The 21,844-nt window shown below is 42.3% G+C and overlaps 1 protein-coding gene across 1 annotated transcript in view; it reads left to right on the top strand.

The window, feature by feature from the left end:
- Nucleotides 1–1,919: 1,919 nt before the first annotated feature.
- The window catches only part of LOC132427625 (probable ATP-dependent RNA helicase DDX60), a 78,766-nt gene continuing 58,841 nt past the window's right edge, over nt 1,920–21,844 (top strand). The window contains exons 1-9 of the mRNA XM_060015321.1: nt 1,920–1,995; nt 2,171–2,240; nt 3,775–3,964; nt 5,866–6,207; nt 8,018–8,134; nt 9,042–9,203; nt 10,531–10,689; nt 19,223–19,364; nt 20,326–20,481. Of these exons, the coding sequence (XP_059871304.1) occupies nt 1,992–1,995; nt 2,171–2,240; nt 3,775–3,964; nt 5,866–6,207; nt 8,018–8,134; nt 9,042–9,203; nt 10,531–10,689; nt 19,223–19,364; nt 20,326–20,481 (1,342 nt within the window). The 5' untranslated portion in view covers nt 1,920–1,991. The remainder of the gene's footprint in view (nt 1,996–2,170; nt 2,241–3,774; nt 3,965–5,865; nt 6,208–8,017; nt 8,135–9,041; nt 9,204–10,530; nt 10,690–19,222; nt 19,365–20,325; nt 20,482–21,844) is intronic.

Raw genomic sequence — 21,844 nt, forward strand, 5'->3', positions numbered from 1 at the left:
CCATATGTTAGTAATTTTTCTATTTTCCATCTCTTTGATTTTCTCTTCTCTCCTCTAAGAAATTTCCTGGATTTTAACCCCTAGATCCGCTAACTTGAAATTTCAGCATGCCCATTCCATTGTTCTGTGCATAAATTATTTTTCTGAAATTGTATTTAAAATTTTTATGAGCATTTACTTTTTTTGTTTTACTGTAGCAACCTGTTACTATTTTATTAGTTAATGTCACTGTCATTATTGAGAACTCTAACTGGAGTTTTTTTTTTTTAAGGACTGTTCTCTCCTTGAATCATGTGTGTTCGTCTGGCTTCGTATTTTTTTTTCTTCCCCCTTAAATGTCGAGCGATTCTAATGTTTTATACATATTCACTCGTGGTTATTATGATAGGTAGCTGGTTTTATTTTACTTAGCATGTTTCTCCCTTACATGAGAGAGAACTGAGCGTAATGATTGTGGATTCTGTGTGATGTTTAGGTGAGAACCAGTTTGGGGTAAAGTTTCATATGGAAAGCTTCTTGTGAGGGTTGGGGAACAGGCCGGGAGTCCCTTACCTGTCAGATGAAGGAGGCTTTATTCTGCCAACATAGCTGTGGTTGAAAATCTGCCCAGTGCCCAGCATGCACTCATGTCCCATTAGTCATTGTTACTTAATTTCAAAACCTGTATCATCTCTTTCAGTTTATGTGCATTATATTTTCAAATGAAGGTGTTAGGACTTAATTTGTTTGGCGCTCACTGCTTAATACATGAACTATTAGGTATTCATTTTGTCTTAGGAGTACGATTTAAAAAAAAAAGTCCTGAGACGTTAAGGGCACCCGTGAACCTCTGGGATGCTGTGACTTAACCCATCTCATCTCGTGTATCTGATACTGTCTTTCCTGATGCTGTGTCTCTCTGTCCAAGCGCCTTCATCCACACCGGTGGCCTCACTTAACCATAATACTGAAACTGCTCTCACACTGAGGTCTAGCCCAGACCTCGTGTTTGATCTCTAGACCTGTACATTTAATTACTTACAGGACATATCCCATAGTAAGTCGAACCCAGGCTGACCACAAATGAACTTAGGATCTTTCTCTGACGTTGGCCGCATCCCAAGGTTTCCAGCCCAGGGAGCAGCCTCGCCTTGCATGCGATTGCATCAGGTAGAATCCTAAGGGGCTCCTCTTCTGTATCCGTAGCTGATCCATTACCTCATCATGTCAAACTCACCTTCTGAGTATCTGAGATGAACATGTGCCTCAAACTACTGTCCAGCTGCACTACATGCAGCTACTACCGTTGCTCTAGAACAGTGGCTTTCTCTCCGCCTCACTAGCAGGGTCTTTGCTTCACCCCATCTATTCTCTGTACTGGAGCCAGTGTAATCTTCCAAGATGCACAGTCAATCACATTGCTACCTGCTTAAAATCCATCAGTGGATTTTAGGATGACAAACATGCGATCAGAGGCTCTGCATGACTTTGTGTTTCTGCACTCCAGCGCGGCTGGCTTGTTCTCAGGACCTAAAACCATCCACACACTTTCCTGCCACAAGGCTTTTGCGCCAGGTGTTCTGGGTTCTCTCTGCCTGCAGTGCTACCCACCCCACCCCTTTGTTTAATTATATCTCGTCTTATCCTTCAGAACTCAGCTCAAGCATTGCTTCTTTAGGGAAGTTTCCACTGACCTTTTGACTTTGTCACATTTGCAATGTTCCGTTGTTCATATGATTATCTGATTGATATTTATCTTTCCTGGTAAATTTTAAGTTTCATGGGAACTGACAGCATTTTGACTTTTGTTCATTCTTGTATTCCCAGTGCCTTAAGTTTTGTTTAACACACAATAGTCATTCAGTACCGTTTGTTGATGGAATAATTCATTTCTAATTTTTCTTTCTTTGTAGGTCTGCTGTTTTCATTAGCATCTGCCACTTAGAGGTACCACAGTAAAGGATATTTGCTATATTTAATATTTTCCATCAGGTTGGAGGCACGTGGCAAGAATGGGTAATTTTCATTTTAAAATATTTATAAATTGTAAAATAATGATTCTGCAAGCTACACAGATTTAATAGAATTAACTTTATGACTTTTTTCTTTCTCAAATAATTTGTAAATGATAGCTCTTTTAAAAAGAATTGATTGAAAATAATTCATTCTCTTTCTCTCTCTCTTTTTTTAGGTTTAGAAAAGCACCTGAAGCTTTTGGAGAAAATGTCACAGTTGATTTTGGATCAAATGGCAGAAGCTGAGTGAGTGTTGTAGTAATAAATCAAGAGATATAAAGTTCTACATCGTATTCGCTGTGTATCGGATTGGCCTTAAAGCGATTATCTACCTTTCGTCTATCTATCGTCTACCGTCTGTCTATATCTATCTATCCATCCATCCTTCCATCTATCCACATATCTAATCTATTTATCATTTATCTTAGTATATGTATTATAGTATTTTATATATATATATATGAGATTGTTGAACACAGAACTTTTAGAGCTGTTTGATGGTCAGTGGAAACAGTCTTCTCTTGCTTTATTGTCCATGGCTGTCAATGAACCCATCATTTTATGAAAGGATGAGATTTTTTTTTTTCCCGTATTTGAGAGCATTTATTCAATCTTCTCGAAATCATGCTTACAATTTCCAGTATTTTTTTTTTAAACATCTTTATTGGAGTATAATTGCTTTACACTGGTGTGTTAATTTCTGCTATATAACAAAGTGAATCAGCTACACATATACATATGTTCGCATGCCTCCTCCCTCTACAGTAATTCGCTCTTTTTAACATCTTTATTGGAGTATAATTGCTTTACAGTGGTGTGTTAGTTTCTGCTTTATAACAAAGTGAATCAGTTATACATTTACACATGTTCCCATGTCTCCTCCCTCTACAGTCATCTCTTTTTTTTTTAACATCTTTATTGGCGTATAATTGCTTTACACTGGTGTTAGTTTCTGCTTTATAACAAAGTGAATCAGGTATACATATACATATGTTCCCATATCTCTTCCCTCTTGCATCTCCCTCCCTCCCACCCTCCCTATCCCACCCCTCTAGGTGGTCACTAAGCACCGAGCTGATCTCTCTGTGCTATGCAGCTGCTTCCCACTAGCTCTCTGTTTTACGTTTGGTAGTGTATATATGTCCATGCCACTCTCTCACTTTGTCCCAGCTTACCCTTCCCCCTCCCCATATCCTCAAGTCCATTCTCTAGTAGGTCTGTGTCTTTATTCTTTATTCCGTCTTGTCCCTAGGTTCTTCATGCCTTTTTTTTTTTAATTTTAGATTCCATATATATGTGTTAGCATACGGTATTTGTTTTCCTCTGACTTACTTCACTGTGTATGACAGACTCTAGGTCCATCCACCTCACTACAAATAACTCAATTTCGTTTCTTTTTATGGCTGCGTAATATTCCATTGTATGTGTGTGCCGCATCTTCTTTAGAAAGGATGAGATTGATGAAGCAGGAAGGTCTATATTCAGATATAGGTGTTCAGTCCCTGAGTCCGGCCCACATTTTGGCCTTAGATAACGTGCTCTGTTTTCGAGCCTCAGTTTCCTTCCCTGTTGAGCGGAGGTGATGCTGATTCCTCCTGTGAAGAACACTCATGCGTGCGGGTGTCTTTGGCAAGTCAGTGTAGAGACCAACGTGAAAGAATTACTCAGTAAATCAAGCTATTGATGATAATGATGAAGATAATAATGATAATAAAGCTGCTGCCTTTGGGGCCTGCTTTCATCTTCGTGTAATTTTTCATTTTCACTGTTTGTATTTTAGTTATGGCAGTCTGTTGAATGATTTTGTTGAGTCTGAGTTTTTTCTGATTGATGGAGACTCACTGCTGATGACATACATCTGTGAGAAATCCTTGCGGCCTGAACAGGGCCTGCACTTCTTTTACCTGGTGGAATGCTACCTTGTGGATCTAATTAATAAAGGAGGACAGTTTGCCGTCGTCTTCTTCAAGGTAACGTGACAGTTGGGTTCTTTTCTGTGATTTGAGTACTGAGACTACAATGACATTGTTTTATAAGTAGGTTTTTTTTCTTATTTCAAAGTGAAGTAGATCTATAAAAATTCAGCAAATTTAAAGGGAAGAACAGAAAAAACCCAGGATCCCAGTATTCAGAAATTACTACATTGAGGATGATGATTATTATTTTTATTGGGGTATAGTTGTTTTACAATGTTGTGTTAGTTTCTGCTGTGCAGCAAAGTGAAGTAGAGTTCTCTCTGCTATGTAGTAGGTTCTCATTAGTTATCTATTTTATACATACTGGTGTATATATATCAATCCCAATTACCCAGTTCTTCCCACTCCCCCCTTCCCCCCTTGGTGTCCATACGTTTGTTTCTATTTCTTTGTCTCTATTTCTGCCCTGCAAACCGGTTCATCTGTACCATTTTTCTAGGTTCCACATATATGCATTAATATACGATATTTGTTTTTCTCTTTCTGACTTACTTCACTCTGTATGACAGTCTCTAGGTCCATCCACGTCTCTACAGGTGACCCAGTTCAAAAAGAAACATGCACCCCAGTGTTCATTGCAGCACTATTTACAATAGCCAGGTCAACGTAAATGTCCATCACAGACGAATGGAGAAAGAAGAAGTGGTACATATACACAATGGAATATTACTCAGCCATAAAACGGAATGAAATTGGGTCATTTGTAGAGGATTATTTTTTATTTGCCCTCATAGAGCTTTCCTGTGAGGACACACAGGACCCTGGAGGAGGGGGAGGGGTGTCCTCGGAAGCGACTGAGCTGATCTCCGGGTTCTAATCTCCCAACTCCAAGTAGGTCCACCTCTGTCTTCAAAACTCAACAATTTGTGGGGGCTTCCCTGGTGGCGCAGTGGTTGAGAGTCTGCCTGCTAATGCGGGGGACGTGGGTTCGAGCCCTGGTCTGGGAGGATCCCACATGCCGCGGAGCAACTAGGCCTTTGAGCCACAGCTACTGAGCCTGCGTGTCTGGAGCCTGTGCTCCGCAACGGGAGAGGCCGCGATAGTGAGAGGCCCCCGCGCCGCGCTAGTGAGAGGCCCCTGCTTGCCACAACTAGAGAAAGCCCTCGCACAGAAACGAAGACCCCACACAGCAAAAATAAATTAATAAACTCCTACTCCAGCAACTAAAAAAAACAAAAAAACCAAAAAAAACCAGTTTGTTTGAGCCCAGAGGTGGATCAAACTCACCAATGTTGCTTCGTTCTTATTTGCTCTGAAGTAAATACATCCAAGGGAAGATACCTGGTCTTCCTTGATTTGAATGTGCATATAACTAATGAAATTTTAACAGTTTCAAATACATGTATGTATCATACCAACACCACCTCCTCATTCTACCCCTAAAGGTAACCAGTGTGTTATTCTTGGAGGTTTTAGTGCATGTCTGTTCAGTTCTTTTGTGATCCATATTATTGTTAGATATTTGAGCCTTGCTGACTGCCTGCGAGCAATGCATGAATTGTGGGCTTTTGATAAAAACCGGTGCTACTTGCGGGTGACCTGGGACTATCCCTGCAGCGCGATCCACCCCAGCTTTCCCTATGGTCGCTTTATAGCTACCATTTGCTTTTACATATTTTTCTTTCCTTTTTCTTTTTGAAGTGAGATTGGAGAGGAGAAGAATTAGAATGGGAAGGGAAAGTGTGAGTTAAAGGGGGAACATGTATTTAAACCCAAATTGTGATTTGTGGCATGTATCTGCAAAATGACAGTCAAGGATCGAGGGTCTATGTTCTGACTATAAAACAGAATACGACTGTGTTGGAACCTATTCCTTTAATGAGTTTCATGGTATGTGTTAACCAGCAAAACTAGTAGACGGCTAAATGATGATTTCAAAATTGTCTACCCCACAGGATGCTGAACATGCATACAACAGCATCCCTGAATTGCTTCCTCTGAGAATGGCGTTAATTCTCCACCTTCAGCATAATACCAACATTGATGTCCGAACAGACTTTTCTGGGTGCTTCTCACAAGAGTGGAAAAGTTTCTTGGAAGACAGTTATCCATATTTTCTGATCGTTGCCGATGAAAGCCTGAGCCATCTACAAGTACACCTTTTCAACTTTTTAATCATGCAGTCCTGGGCGATGAATGTCAATGCCGTGCTCTTCTCGGGCCAAGCATCCAATGTCCTTCGACTTTACGCGTACTTTATGCCGAGCAAGTACAAACACCAGTTGATTTTCCAGAAGGTAGTTTGCACCTAAAAGACAAACTTTTAGAATTTCACGAAATTTCTGCATTACTTGACTCAGTTTTATTTCTCCCTCTTTTATGGAAATTATCATAGGTTTAACAGAGAGGTGTAGAAAAATAGAAATGATAATAATAAAACAAAAATGCAGTCATTATTGGGCAGTTGTTGTCATAACAGTAGTGCTTGGTGCTTCCCATGAGTCATTTTATTTAACCTTCACAGTGACCCTGTGAGGGAGGTGTTAGTGTTGTCTGTGTTTTGCAGATGATGAAATAGATACTTGAACAAATAATCTGCCCATTGTCAATTCCAAATCCAGTAATACAGCCTGGATTTTAAAAGAGGCAGCCTGACCCCAGCACTTCGGTGCTTAAGCATGGCATGTGCTTCCATCTCCACTTAGGAAGGCCAGACATGCGTCCACATACTAGTGAAATGATGGTGAATATGGTAGCTTTTCATGAGAAAACAATGGTGAAAGTTGATGAAATACAATTTAAAAAAAAAATTAAAAAAATATTTTGGCCGTATTGCATGGCACATAGGATCTTGTTTCCCTGACCAGGGATCCAGCCTGTGCCCCCTGCATCAGAAGCATGGAGTCTTAATCACTGGACCGCCAGGGAGGTCCCTGAAATAAAATTATTTCTTAACATTAAATCATTAATAGAATTTTCAAAGTATTTAGAATTTTAATCCTGTGATCTTATTATTTTGCTGTATTGGTATAATTGGTAATGACTGTATTGAACATTTGAGAGTTCAAAAATGCTCACCAATTTTAGAAATAAATTTGGTTTCTGTCTAATTTTCACTACTTATAGGGAATTTAGAATGTGAAGACAATTCTATATATCATCAAAATGATTTTTGTGTCAGTTAACATTTTCACTTTTTTGAGTTGAGGGTCACACCCCTCGTGGCACTGGCCACATCTGGATGGCTATCACAAAATCCAATAAGATAGTTTACTTTGCTTTCGTTAGAACTTCAGTCATTAAACTATTTCCAACTCTGGTTGCCTGCTGTGAGTAGGAACAGCCTTGTGTGTGTATTTTTTTTTTTAATTAAAAAATTATTTTTTGTAGTGACAGGAGGTCCTGTAATCCGTTCATTTCATTTTTTATTCTGTTAGAGCAATTTCTGAATCTGTGTTTGAAGAGTCCCTACAAACTTCCTTGCTAGTCTTTTCTCAAGAAAGACATTTTTTAATGGAGGATTTTATTTCTGGTAAAATAATTTATTTCCTAGTTTATTGAACACTCACCTTAAAGAGGTGATTTCATTGATCAATTTGAGGACTGTGTGAAATGTGTATAAAAATGCCATGCATGTTGATAATGGCTGTTGCTGGATGTTCATTACCTGGGGAAGGCGGTTATGCTATTCTCTCTGTGTCTCTTTGAATTTTTTTCTAATAAAATCTAGTGCATTAAGTGGGTAAATTGTTTCTTTTTGAGATATTGAAAATGTTCCAAAATTAGATTATGGCGATGGTTGCGCAACTCTGTAAATTTACCCAAAGCCATTGAATTGTACCCTTAAAGTGAGGGGATTTTGTGTCATGTTAATTATACCTTGATGAAGTTGTTAAAAAATAAAATGGACCTCGACAAAAATTAATTTGGCGAAGACAGGCAGGCTTTAAAAGCATTGTTGATGATCTGTAATTACATTAGTGTATTTTTTTTTTAACTTAGAAACATATTGTAACAGTATTATCTTCAATATATGATTTTCTTTAGTTGGAAAGTAATGTGATATATTATTTATGACGATTTATGTGACTTGCCTTCCTTTTGCAGAATGAAGAGCACTTTGAGAATGCTTATAAAACCCTGATTAAGCAATTGAAGGAATGTAGAGTTTTAGCATTAGGATGTCTTTTTGGAAATTTAAAATGGAAAGATATGATGGAAGAGGTACTGAAACTTTTAAAAATCTTTTGATTTGAATGAATTGTTTAATTACTAAAAAAATGCAAACATAGTTCAGAGTTCTCATATACCTCTCACCCAGCTTCCGCCCCCAGTGTTAAGATCTGATGTAACCAAGGTACGTTTGTCAAACCAGGAAATTAATATCACTATAATAATATTAACAGACAAACATATCAATAACAGACTTTAATACACCACTTTTTCCGATTATCAGAAAAATTATTCACAAATTTTATTTTTACTGGATGCCTAATATTTCTCTAATGCTGAACATTTAAATTGTTTGAAAATTGGCTTTAACAGATAACTTTGTGACGAACATCTTGGAGCATAAATCTTGGTACACATTTTGTATAACTTACCTAACCTACATACCTAGAACTTGCATAGTCAATCAGAAAGTATCAACGTACATAATGATAATCATATGTATTGCCAAATAGCTTTGCGGTAACTCTGTGCCTATGTATACTCTGATTTGCAAATATAAGAGAAACGACACGTCACATGATTTCCAGTGCTATTATCCTTAAAATATACTTTGCTAATTTGAAAGTAAAAATATGCTATCTAATTGTCCTTTTTGTTACTAAAATGGTTGAACACTTTTATTAATATTTGTATTTTGTGAATTATCTGCTCATCTCTTATTAAAGGCTTAGATGTTTTATTGATTTATAGGAGCTCTTTACATATTTAAACTTGTAATAATTTCATTGAAATACTTATTATGTTCCCATTTTGAATTTTGTTTCTTGCTTTAAACAGAAATGTTTTTGTGTAGTCATATCTATATTTCTCTTCGGTATGAGTTCTTCTAGTAAGATCATTTATGATTGAAAACATTTTTCTAAATACCACGACATTTTACAATTTCTTTCTGTGACAGGCATGTGAAACTATTTCTCTGCTTAAGCAACTGTGGCCGGAAGGATCTGACATTCGGCAAGTTCTTTGTGTTACTTCGTGCTCCTTGTCTTTGAGTTTATACCATCACTTTTTAGAAAACAGATCGAAGACCACTGATGCTCAGAAAGCTAACATCCAACAGGTATGATAAGTTTACCGTGAAACACCAGTGAAATTTTATTTATTTGATTTTACTGAAACATCTGTTGTGCTGTTAGATGGGTTGGTGTTCTACTCACAGATGTTTCCCTTAGTACATTTTTAGTCAAATGTGTCCAGCCCTCCAGCGGAAGATAAGAAAGTGGCCCTTGGTGAGAGTTTACCCCCTTATGATGTTCTGGGCTCTTACATGCCTTGTGCCATTAAGTCTTCACGACAGCAGTTTAAGGGAGGTGCTGTGATTCTTACTGAGGTTCAGAGAGTCCAGGGAACATTCGTCAAACCCAAGGATGAAATACAGTGTGGATTGAAACCAGGTCTGTCTGTCTTATCCAAGCTCCACTCTGTCCACTGCCTTGTGCAAGGAGCTTCCTGCTGTCCTGGCTGGACAGATGCTAAAGCCACAGCTTCTGTAGGGCTGACAGAGGCCATTGAGACTCTGTAGACTGGTGTGGGTTTGTTCGCCAACCAACTAGCCATCCCTGTGTGTCTGCACATGTGCACGCATGCTCTCAGACACACACGTGTACACGTACTGTGTTGTTTACAACCTGAGTGCTGGGGAACCCCCGGTTGAAGATTCTTATGAAAGAGAAACACAGTTTGGTCTCTTTCTTTCATAGTTTCAGAAACGAACAGGGCTCGTCATCTTTCTCCTGTGTCCTTTAGGTCTGCTTGAATAGTGTCTTTGCAAAATAACGTAGATGGCTAGGCGTGCCATTTTAAATGATCACAAAAGTGATACTAAACCACTTGTCTCTCTGGGGCTTCTCATCGTTGGACCCCGTCTGGCCCTGTGGAGGCACACTGAATGAGCCTCAGTCTGGTTCCAGTGACAGCCCTGCAAACATTGTCTCATCAGGTTAAATATGCCCACTTCTTTACCCTGTTTCCACTTGGGTACGTTTTCAGATTGTACCGCTTTCCTCACCCTGGTAGTTTTCAGTATAACCTTTAAAATAGGACGCCTGGGAGAAAAGAGATGGAGCATTTCATGTGTGGCCCCGCCGTGCAGAATCCTGTGAGCTCCTGACGTCATGTGCTGCTGGGTCAGCTCATGTGAAGTTGGGCTCAACTAAGAACACAGGAAGTTGCTTCATGTAAACTGCTACTAAGCTGGCGGTTCCCTGTCTCTCTTACCCAACGTGTGTGTTATGTGAAGAAAAGAACTTTTGCAAAAATGCAGAGTGAACAGCGTAAGAGCGTGTGGTTCCTGCCCACGTGGTGCAGCTGCACCTTCTCTGAGGTACCCAGGCATCAGGTGGTGTCCTGGCCACGGTCCTCTGACCCACCTTCTTTATTTGATGCAGGTGGAGACGAACTGCCCCACCCTGGAGGGGGTGACAGATTGGTGTAGACTGCACTGTCTCAGCGTGGCATTTCTCCTCCACTTACCTCTTTCCCAAAGAGCATGTACCAGATTCATCACTTCCCGCTGGATTAAGGACATTCAGACTTTCTTAACAATGGTAAGTATACTCTTGATTAGTTTATTTTTATTTTTTTTATTATTATTATTTTTTTGCGGTACGCGGGCCTCTCACTGTTGTGGCCTCTCCCGTTGCGGAGCACAGGCTCCGGACGCGCAGGCCCAGCAGCCATGGCTCACGGGCCCAGCCGCTCCGCGGCATGTGGCATCTTCCCAGACCGGGGCACAAACCCGTCCCCCCCACATCAGCAGTTGGACTCTCAACCACTGCGCCACCAGGGAAGCCCTAGTGGATCAATTTGAATGGACATTTTTTAAGGATCTTGATACTTATAGTCAGAATGTCCAAGGAAAGTGTTTTAGAACCAATCAGTTAGGAAGCCGGTCCACAAATATTTATTTAATGCACGTGCATCGTGTGGATCACAGGAAAAGAAGGTGTTCACCCACCCCGCCCAGCACTTCCACAGAGATACATTTTGCAGGGAGAGACAGATAAGGAATTTTTAAAACTACTCCTGCGGGATAGAAACTGCAGGACGCTTTAGAATCTGATACTAAAAAGACTGAACTCAGTCTGAAAAGGATGACTTCTCTTAAGAAATGAAGAGAAGTTAAGTAACCCAAGTCTATGTGTAGGAGTTAGCAGGTTGGAGGGAGGCTGCACACCAGGTTCTAGGAGGTAAAGCAGCCTGTGTGATCGTGCCGAGGATGGCGTGACCGAGTGTCCCTGGACTAGAAAGAACACAGGAAAGGGACAAAGTGGAAGGGACGGGTCGGAGGCAGACCCTGTGGCCCCTTCAGGTGCTGTTAGGAGGGTGGAGATGTAACCTGATGCCAAGCACAGCGAGAGGCAGCTGGATGGTCTCTAGGTCAGTGGCGCTTTCATTTCAAAACAGGTGTCTCAGGTGCAGTGCAGAGGGTGCATCAGAGAGGTGACACGTGGACTCGGGAAGCCAGTTAGGTGACTGTCACCTCCGTGCCTGTAAGTGGTGCTGATGTTGGGGACAAGGGCATGGGCAGAGGGCTGGACAGCAGTGGGCAGTCGATCATGATTTGAGGTGTGGAGTTGACAGGTTTAGTGAGTGAGCGGCGGGGGCAGGGAAGAGTCGGGGGGACAGTCTCCTCTTGAGCCTCCAGGGGGAGGGGAGGGTGCCATGGTCCACGGGACGCTGGTGGAGGCCACCGTGTGTTCAGTTTTGGAAAGAGTGCGTTTGAGGGTCCAAGGACATACCCAGATGGAGGTACCAGGTGAGCTGTGTAAATACTGGTTTGGAGCTCCGCAGAGTGGGATGCGTTGGACGTAAAGATTGGGAGTCATCAGCCCACGGATGTTCATGTAGTGGACGAAATTACGTTGGGAGAGAGATGATAAGAGGGCCCGGGGCAGAGACCCGAGAAAGTCCATCGTGCAGTGGTCCCACATAGGCTGAGGTGCTGGGAAGGAACTGCTGAAATGGACGGAGAGGAGAGAGGGGAACGGATGGCTCTGAGAGACGGGAACCGTGTCTCCAAATGTGGGCGTGGCTAATAGGATCAGGTGTGTTGAGAGCTGTAGGGGGTTAAGGACTGAGCACAGTCCACTGGGTTTGAGGGCACAGGGCTCACTGCTGCTGGGAATCAAGAGGCAGGTGAGCAGAGTGGTGGGGAGGAAAGTCAGTGTCAGTGATTCAGAGGTGAGTGGGAGGGAAAACATAACGGTGGAGAGAACTTTCTGTGTAAGAGGCTGAGAATAAGGGAATGGCAAAGGGCAGAGCTGGCACCTGGGTCAATGGAGAGTGCTTTGCAGCACTATTCACAACAGCCAAGACATAGAATCAACGTAAATATCCATCAACAGAGGAATGGATAAAGAAGATGTGGCACATATGTACAATGGAATATTACTCGGCCCTAAAAATGAATGAAATAATGTTATTTGCAGCAACGTGGATGGACCTAGAGATTGTCATACTGAGTGAAGTAAGTCAGAGAGAGACAAATACCATATGATATCACTTATATGTGGAATCTAAAAAGATGATACAAATGAACTTATTTACAAAACAGAAACAGACTCACAGACATAGAATACAATCCTATGGTTACCAGGGTGTGTAAGGGGGGAGAGATAAATTGGGAGATTGGGATTGACATATACACACTACTCTATATAAAATAGATAACTAATAAGGACCTCTGTGTAGCACAGAGAACTCTACCTGATATTCTGTAATGATGTATACAGGAAAAGAATCTAAAAAAGAGTGGATACTCTTTTATATGTATACACTTATATGTATAAGTGAATCACTTTGCTGTACACCTGAAACTAACACAACAGAGTAAATCCACTGTACTCCAATATAAAATAAAAAATAAAGAAAGAGTGCTTTTAAAATGACAGATGGAGCATGTCTAAATGCTGATCATGGAAACTAAGAGAGGATAGGATGAAAATACAGGGAGAGTCAGGTGAGGGGGGGGCATGTGGAGGATGCCCTTTTATGGAGGGAGGGGTATGGCCGTTCTTACAGGAGAGAGTGAAGAAAGAATGGTACAGGTTGGCCGTGACGGAGGTTGTGGGGTCTGTTCCTGCTTGCTGGTGTGAATTTCCTGCTTGCTGGTGTGAATTTCCTCTGTGAAGTAGAGACAAAGTCATGTGCTCAAAGTCATGGCGAGGAAGCAGGCCCGGAAGTTTAAGAACAGTGAAATATGTGGGAGATATTTACTGGAGGCGGGGAAGAGTAAGCTCTACTGAGAGGGACATACCACCCTGTCCTGCCTGGTACTTTGGAGGCTTCCCTTGACATATTTGACAGAAGAATTATAGTGGCACCCGTATGTGTTATCATATACGTTTCCGTGTCCGGTGGGTCCTAACCACATGGCCGCAGGCACAAGGAAGCCAGCTGATGGCATGATATGTACAGAAAGGAACAAGAGAGTTTAGGCGGGGCGGACGCCCTTGGTGGATTTGTACCATTTTATGGAAAAGAAGACAGGAAAGAGGTTTCCGTATCTTTGCAAGGGGGTGGTGCAAATGCTGGGCTAGGAAACAAAGCACCAGAGACAAGCTACAAGGACCCTATCGTGCAGGGGGAGAGCAGAGGGGCTGCTGACCTGGGGGACCTGGTGTGATCAGTGAAGGAGTGTGATGGCCATTACACAGGGCTGGAAGGATGGGCCGGCGGTGGGCGTGAGGAGCCCCTCTTCGGGGCTTGGCAGGCAGACAGACTGTCGTTCCCTGGCCCGTCTCTCCCTCTCCCTTACTTCCCGTCTTACTGTAAATGCCTGCCATTCTCTGCCTGAAGGTTTGATCTTCTGGGTCTGAAATGCTGGGGTGTAATGCCCCACCGACGGCAGGTGAGGGCTGGGTGCAGGAGACCCCAGCTTCCTTACACGTCGGGGCAGGTAACCCTGAAACGTGCTCTACGCTCTCAGAATTCCCCAGTGGAATTAAGCTCTGGTTGTCCACAGGGGTCGTGGGTTGGAAAACATGGTCCTTCCTGGTTTTCTTTTCTTTCCCGTCTCACTTCTGCATCCCCTCACGGGCGCCTCTTGAGAGCAGTCACAAATTAGTGCTTTTCCATAAAGTTGAGGCTCGGGGTCTGCTTCATGGGGGAGCCCAAAGCAAGGCAAGGACAGAGAGCAGGTCCTGGTGATGGCAGGCATGGGTATGTTGGGGAGAATGTGACCTGGGTCAGAGGGGTGAGGGGGATCGCTGGATACAAGACATTCGAGAAGTGTCGATGGTATCGTCTTCTTGGAGGCTGAAGTTATCTGTGGTGCTGGTGAAGCTGCGCCAGGCAGGAAAGTCATCGTTACTTGGGTACGTGGGGGACCTAGGAGCGTGGTCAGGAGGGGCTTCCAGACGGAGCAGACAGATGGCGGCAGGCTTTTGGGCCGGGGGAGGAGGATAGATTGGAAGTGACGAGGACACCCCCTCTTCTCCATCCTGTGGTCAAGCCATGCATGGAGCCAGGTGGCAGGGGAGGTGCTTGTTCATCGGGAAAGGCCGCGATCTGCACTGTGGTCCCCTCTTCCTCACTTTTCCGTCCTCAGCAGACAGGTGTGTCAGAACCACACAAAAAGGAATTCTTCAGGGCTTCTTAGCCTTTTTGTTCTGGGCCCCTGTGGCTATCTGATGAATGTTATGGCCCAGAATAATATAAATGCCTCAAATAAGGTTCTGAGGGAAATCAGTTATGATGAAATACTGTTATCAAAATATTATAACCGTATCGTTTGTGATATAGTAACACATGTGCTTCTTTGTTACTACATTAGATAATCAGATAAATACCGTACTTTCAATGGATGGTGAGTGTCAACAATATCTCGATATGTTTGCAGTGCTTATAATGAAAACATCTGTGATCCCTACTGGTGCCCGATCCCAGCTACTGCCTGGGAGGGACGGTATTTTGTCTGGGTTTGCAATGGAAGAAAATACAAAGTTTGCCACAGGTTAGCAAAAATAAAAATGTAATTTTCTGACCCAAGTTCATGGACTCCCCGAATTCTATCAGGTGAAGAACGTCTGTGAAAACCGTTTTTCTGCACTACCTCTCCCTCATAAGCCTGGCCTCCGGCTAGACTGGCAGGTGCCCTTACTTTGGGGATTGGAAAAACAAAAGCCAAATTCCTGGCTTTTAAAATAATAATACAGTAAGTTCCCTTCACATTTCGAACTTCCAAAGATGTGAACGTGTGTTCGCACGTCCAGTCGCGTAAGTTAGTTCATGTGTCTGGCATGCATTGTCCTGTGCATGGTTCCTCTACAAGTGGTTGTGCTTTTGTGCACTTTACTATCCTGTGTTTGTTTTTTATGTATTCTTTGTGTGAAAAGTATTATAAATCTATGACAGTACATACTATATAGCCGACTGTGTTAGTTGGGTACCTAGGCTAACTTTGTTGGACTTACGAACAAATTGGACTGACGAACAAGCTCTTGGAATAGAACTCGTTCGTATGTAGGGGACTTGCTGTACATTGATCCATGTATAACAAATATTATTGAAAAGACAACTGTCTTCTTCTGCCCCCACTGCGCCTCCCTCCCCCTTCCCATAGAGTGTCCGTGAGTGAGGAGGGGACCCCGTTGGAGAATAAGTGAAGGGTCCCCTGCGTGGGGTGGGCAGCGTGATGGAGTCCGCCCTGAGGTTTCGGGGTCTGTGACAGAGAGGACATGTCGGCAGCATGGAGACTGGGAGACGGTGGCCTCACCGAGAGACCTGGGGCCGCGTGTGCCAGAGGACTGGTCTAGAAAATGCAGTTGGGGTCCGGGCACGAAGGATGGAGATGTGGCCCCTGTGCTGCCAGGGGTGGGAGGGCATCTGAGGTCCTCAGGCCCCTGGTGAATCCCGCTGGCTGATGAGGGTGTGGAGGTGGGCCTCTGGGCTTGAGGGTCCTCAGAAGGCAGGCGAGATGAGTGGGAAATGTCGTGACAGGTCCCTCAGCATCTCAGGGCTGTCTTTGGTAGACATGAGCTCCAGGGGACCCAGTGGAAGCCAGCGAGCAGCCAGTCTCCGTCCAAGGGGCTGGGTCTGTGGCCTGAGCAGAACACAGGAGAGTCCTGTCCCCCTGGGGCCGCATCTTGAGCGGAGGGCACCCTCTTCCAACTGAGACGAGGCGACCCCTGTGTAAACGCCCCTGTTGGGGTCTGGCTGGGGGGATGCAGTGCAGACCCTGGAGGGGATTGACCTGAGGGTGACTGAGAAGTGATGGGTTGGACTAGTTCTGCTGGTGGTGCATAGACTGTATTTACTGTAACAGCTGACAGAAGTGTCGGGTCAGCAGCTGCAGCTCAGGTGCAGACAAGTCCATCGATGCGTACCTGGGTCATACTTGTGAACATTCACAACTGTTCTGACAGAAGTTTTAAACGGTTTTGTGAGGTGGTGGACACAGTATCATGGGGGTTGCTGACGCTTGAGTGAAAGCATTTTCCTGTGTCCCAGGTCCCACGGGGGAGCTTTGCTCTAGGCGTTTTTGGTTCTGTCAGGCAGAGGCAGACTGTAGCTAATTAAAAGGTTTATGAAGACTCTATTTCTAGTTCCCATTTAATTCACTTTAGACATTTTAATATGTCATGCCAGTTTAATACACTGAGCCTATTGATACAGCATGTCAGATCCTGAAATAACACATTATAGCATCGATAATATTGTGCTCTGCTGTAATTTTATTTCTGAGAAATACTTAATTTTTGGTCAACTTTATTGAGGTTGAATTACATGTGCTCAACTATTGAATAGTATGAATGTGTTAACTGTGGTGTTGATTTACAGATTTAAAAGGAATGCTCTGAATGTATACTTTTCATTTATAGAGAGTTTTATAAACAATTTCTTATGTACAGTGAGCACGAGTTGAAAAGAACATTACAAAATCTTTCTGCCTTACGGAATGTTCTAAGACGGCCCTGCAGGACATTCCTTGTGGCTTTGGCTGGTAGAAGACATCACCTTTAATTAGGATGGCGTGGACTGCTGGATGTGGTGGGAGGGCCTACCGTTTATTCTGTGCGTGTCGTTGACCTCTATTGCCTCACTCAGACACATCACTCCTCTGTCCTCATTTTACTAACGAAAACTTGGGCTCAGAAGGGCTGCGGGGCCCATTAGCACAGCTAATAAGTGACCAAGCCGAGGTCCACCTTCATCTCTGCCCAGCTTCCCAGTCTGTGCCCTTCCTCATCTTCTCCTCTCCCGACGTGGGGAGGGCTGACTGTCACCTGGGTGAGCCCCCCCTTGATCTGTCTTCACCATTCTCCATGCTTCACTTTGGTAGCACCTGGGAGCTAGAAGCCTAAGTTCGTAACGTAATTTCAGCCTCTGAAATGTTCACAGTGAAGGGCATATCCTCAGGCTTCTGGGGAAGGTAGCTCGGGACGTGGAAGAGGGAGTTTCATGTTGGCTCAAATCTTGACGCTTGGGGATGACATGGAGGTACCTCTCAGCTGAAGCGGCTCCAGTGAGGAAGCTTTGGTGTCCTGTTTTCGCATATTTCTGTTTACTCGGTGTTATGGGAAAGGCTCTGTGGCCCGGGGGTGGGGACAGCCCTTACATGGCAGTAGTACCCAAAGTACAGCCCCCTGACCAATAGCATCCTAAGAACAGGTTAGAAATGCAGTTTCTTGGGCTCCCCCCAGACCTACTGGATCAGCCTCTGGGGATGCTGCCTAGCAAGCTGTCTTCTCTTTTTTTTTTTCTTTTTTTGCTGTACACGGGCCTCTCACTGCTGTGGCCTCTCCCGTTGCGGAGCACAGGTCCCGGACGCGGAGGCCCAGCGACCATAGCTCACGGGCCCAGCCGCTCCGCGGCATGTGGGCTCTTCCCGGACCGGGGCACGAACCCGTGTCCCCTGCATCGGCAGGCAGACTCTCAACCACTGCGCCACCAGGGAAGCCCTGTCTTCTCTTTAATAATCTTTCCAGGGGAGGTTTTGCAGCAGTTTGAGGACCACAGCTTTATGGCCCTGAAGAGAGCTCGTTCGTGTTTTATTTGTAGGTAAAACTCCACCCTAGGTACTGGGTTCCTGATTCTTTGATATCTGTGACCTCATCAGGAACCCTATACAGCCATCCTCAGTCACCTGGTTAGAGCTGGGCCGTCCAGGGTAGGAGCCGATCGCCACACTTGGGTATTAGGCACTTGAAACGTGCCTAAGTCTAAAAGAGACATCAGATTTCATAACCTTCGTGTGAAAAGCATGTAAACTATTCTGTGAATATTTTTATATTGATTACACATTGAAATGACAATATTTTGGGTATGTTGGGTTGAATAAAATAAAATGAATTTCAGCTTTTTTTTTTTTTAATGTGAAAAAAGTTTAAGAAACATATGGAAGTTTAAGGTAACGTATGCAGCTTGCCTGCGTCCCACTTCTATTGGATAACGCTGTTAAAGTTCCACATCCATATAGATAAAGAGGTTATTCACGTTTGGAGAGCCTGGGTGTGTTATCGTGTGTGGAGCAGAGAAGCCTCCATTTTTCCCTCTCAACCCAGCTCCCCAAACTCGAACGCTGACTCAAGGGATGACCAGGTTTGTGCGCTGCGGTTGCTTGGGTCGCGGCTGCCCTGTTCTGAGCTCAGTGGTGCCGCTGAAGACTTTCTGCCCATGACAGGCGGGAACACAGCTGCCCAGGGATGTAGGTGGATGGGGATCTTTGTGAAGGATCCTCTAAACAATCAAATGCTCTTTTTTTAAATGCTGTTTTGACCTGAAAGTAACATTGGAAGCATTAAACCCTGAGGAAAGAACAGAGGCACATTTGAAAGCAGAAGTATTTCTCTAGTCCTGTGTCTGTGGGAGAAAAGTTGTAAGAGTCAAGTACGGATTTCTGTGACTGGGAATAAGGACTATGCTGAGTCATTCTTGGTCAGCCTGATTTTAGTTTAACTTCAAATCTTTCAAGGTGTGACGCATTCATTATGACCCAGCCTGGAAGGGCTCACGTCGGTAAGAATGGAAGAGCCCAGCCCACTTGCCTTTCAGTTGGATTATTGAGATGTTTGAAGTCTTCTAGGTTCTTGCTAATGTAAAAATTGTCACTAACTTGGTTTTTATTTCCAATTTCAGAAAAAGTGGTGTGAATACTTCATCCTAAGTAATATAGACGTTTTTGAATTTTGGAATCTGGATTTAACTCACCTTTCCGACTTAAGTGATGAGCTTTTATTGAAGAATATAGCATTTTACTATGAAAATGAAAGTGTTCAAGGTACCACCCTAGTATCTTATAATAATTATGCCTTTACCCAGAGATAAACATTATAAAGGATTTAAAGCTTCAAAATTATTTTCCTATACTTGCAACATATAGCAGTCATTTTCTTTCAGATATTTATTTATGCATGTATATAAGTTTTACTTAGTTGCAATCAGAGTGAATGTTGTATTTAAAAATATTTTTAACTTAATATTACTCCACAAGTATTTTTGGAAAAAATACATCTTTGGGAACTTGGCATTTCTAGATAATTTTAACAGGTGAATTTTTCAGTTAAATATACGCAGAACATTTTTCAGAATATTTACTCTAACTAATGTAATCACGTACTACTATTAGATATTTAGGGAATTTTAAGTTTTTCCAAAGATAAAGCTGATTTATATAATTGTTGTATATAATTAATTTTTCTTTCTTGGAATAATTCTATTAGAAGAAATCTTCTGCTGTTTATTCGTAGTCAAAGAAAAATAAAAGACATTTTAAGAGAACTAAAACTGATTGAGCATTATTGAAGCTTCTTTGACCTCTAAGATTTGGTTCCTACATATTGCAAGTGTTAGAATGAGTTAGCTACAAATAAATTTAGCAATCCTCTACAAACTTTCTCATTTTTGAAAAATCATAGTTTTATTCTGTTTTATTGATTATAAAGTTATGTGTGACATAACATTTTTTGTTACCTTGAAGAATAGTTAGATATTCACCATCTGTTATTGTTAGTTAAGGCAGTTATAATGTTAATAGTTATCAAATAGGGAAACAGGATAAACTTTAAAGTCTCCAGCCCCACAGTCAACACTAGGGACCGTTTGGCTCTAGGTTCCGTGTGGCACTCACAGAAAATTTCACTGTTTGACAAGTATTTCAGAGCTCTGTGAATTTAGTTAAAATGTGTGCTTCTGTGTATGTGTGAATGACTTTCAGTGTTTACTACTTTGAACTCATGTAGGGCTACATTTGAATTTGGGAAATGGCATTATGAAAGATTATGAACATCTCTGGGATACTGTATCAAAGTTGGTCACAAAGTTTGATGTTGGAAAGCCATTTCCTCTGAGAACAGAACAATTTCCTTTTCTTAAAAAGGATCCATCACCAATCAAAGGTAATAAATCTCTAAATTAATTTGAAATAAAAGCATTGTTCCTCTGAAAATGTTTTGAAAGCACCAGTAACTAAATGTTGCAAGTATAAATAATTTTCGGGTACTATGCATTTAAAATGACCTATACTGTCTTATCCTTGAGGAGATAATCCTTTGAGTATAATTTTGAACAGTGATACGTTTTCCTTGTAACTAACGTTGTTGCCAATTTTTAAGAAAGCCAGTGACTTCTATTACTATCAATCTGAAGTGTAGATCAAGTGAAAAATCTCTTGTGCGTAATGATGGAAAAGTTAGATAAGAGACACCAAACACCTTTTTACAAAATCGTAAGTAAGCTCAAAACAATAGGAGGGAAATTCCAGGAGCCAAACATGAAGGGAGAGACTGATCTCTGGGTCACTCTGAGAATTTCTAATTGTAGGTCTGCCCTCCTAAGAATCTGGGTTTCAGTGTACTCAGTCAGCAGAGTCAAGACAACTCTAAGCCGGAAAATAACCTTCAAGCGATCAAAGGAATCTGGTGTGTTCTCTGTAGAGGAACATCCTCATATACCCTGATTTTACAGGGCTTCTCTGCCACATACGAGTGCACATGCAAATTTATAAACAGCAGAGAAATAAGCCCCCGGACAAACAGTAAGCTGCAAAACGAGAACTCTTAAGTATTTCAGATTTTCTAATTGTCACAAGTAGAATATACTATATGTATGTTTAAAAATGCTTGAAGAAATAAAATATGAAATTTGAAACGTGAAAAACAAAATGATAGAAAACATCTTCACATTTTAAAATATTCAAAGTTGTAGAAATGAAAAGACTGTCAATGGATAGGTTCAAAAGCTGATTGGATTTGGCTAAAGAGAGAATTTGTGAGCTAGAAATAGATCAAAAGAACTACAGGTACAATAGTGATGAACACATTACATACCTTAAAATTTACACAGGGTTATATGTCAGTTATATCTCAAGCTGGAGAAATTTTAAAAGAACCGGAAAACAAACGAAAGAAATAGAGATAAAACATGATAAAATACATGTTAAAAGACATGGAAGACAGAATGAAGCTGTCTAATCTTTCGTTCATTTGGAGATTTGGAAGGAGAGGCCAAGCCAGTGTAGATTGGGCCATATTTGACGAGACCGTGGCTGGCGTTTGCCTGGACGATGAAAGACAGGGATTTGCGCACTCAGGGCATATGATGAGTCCCGAGCGGGACAAAGCAAACGTATGCACATGCACACGCACACGCACAAATATACACACTAGGCACGATGCAGTGGGATTAGAGAATGTAAAAAATAAATATCTTAAAAGGACCAGAGTTACCTACAAAGGAATAAAAATTAGTCTCTAATAATAG

This window comes from Delphinus delphis, chromosome 6 (genome assembly GCF_949987515.2).
Source record: "Delphinus delphis chromosome 6, mDelDel1.2, whole genome shotgun sequence".
NCBI lineage: Eukaryota > Metazoa > Chordata > Mammalia > Artiodactyla > Delphinidae > Delphinus > Delphinus delphis.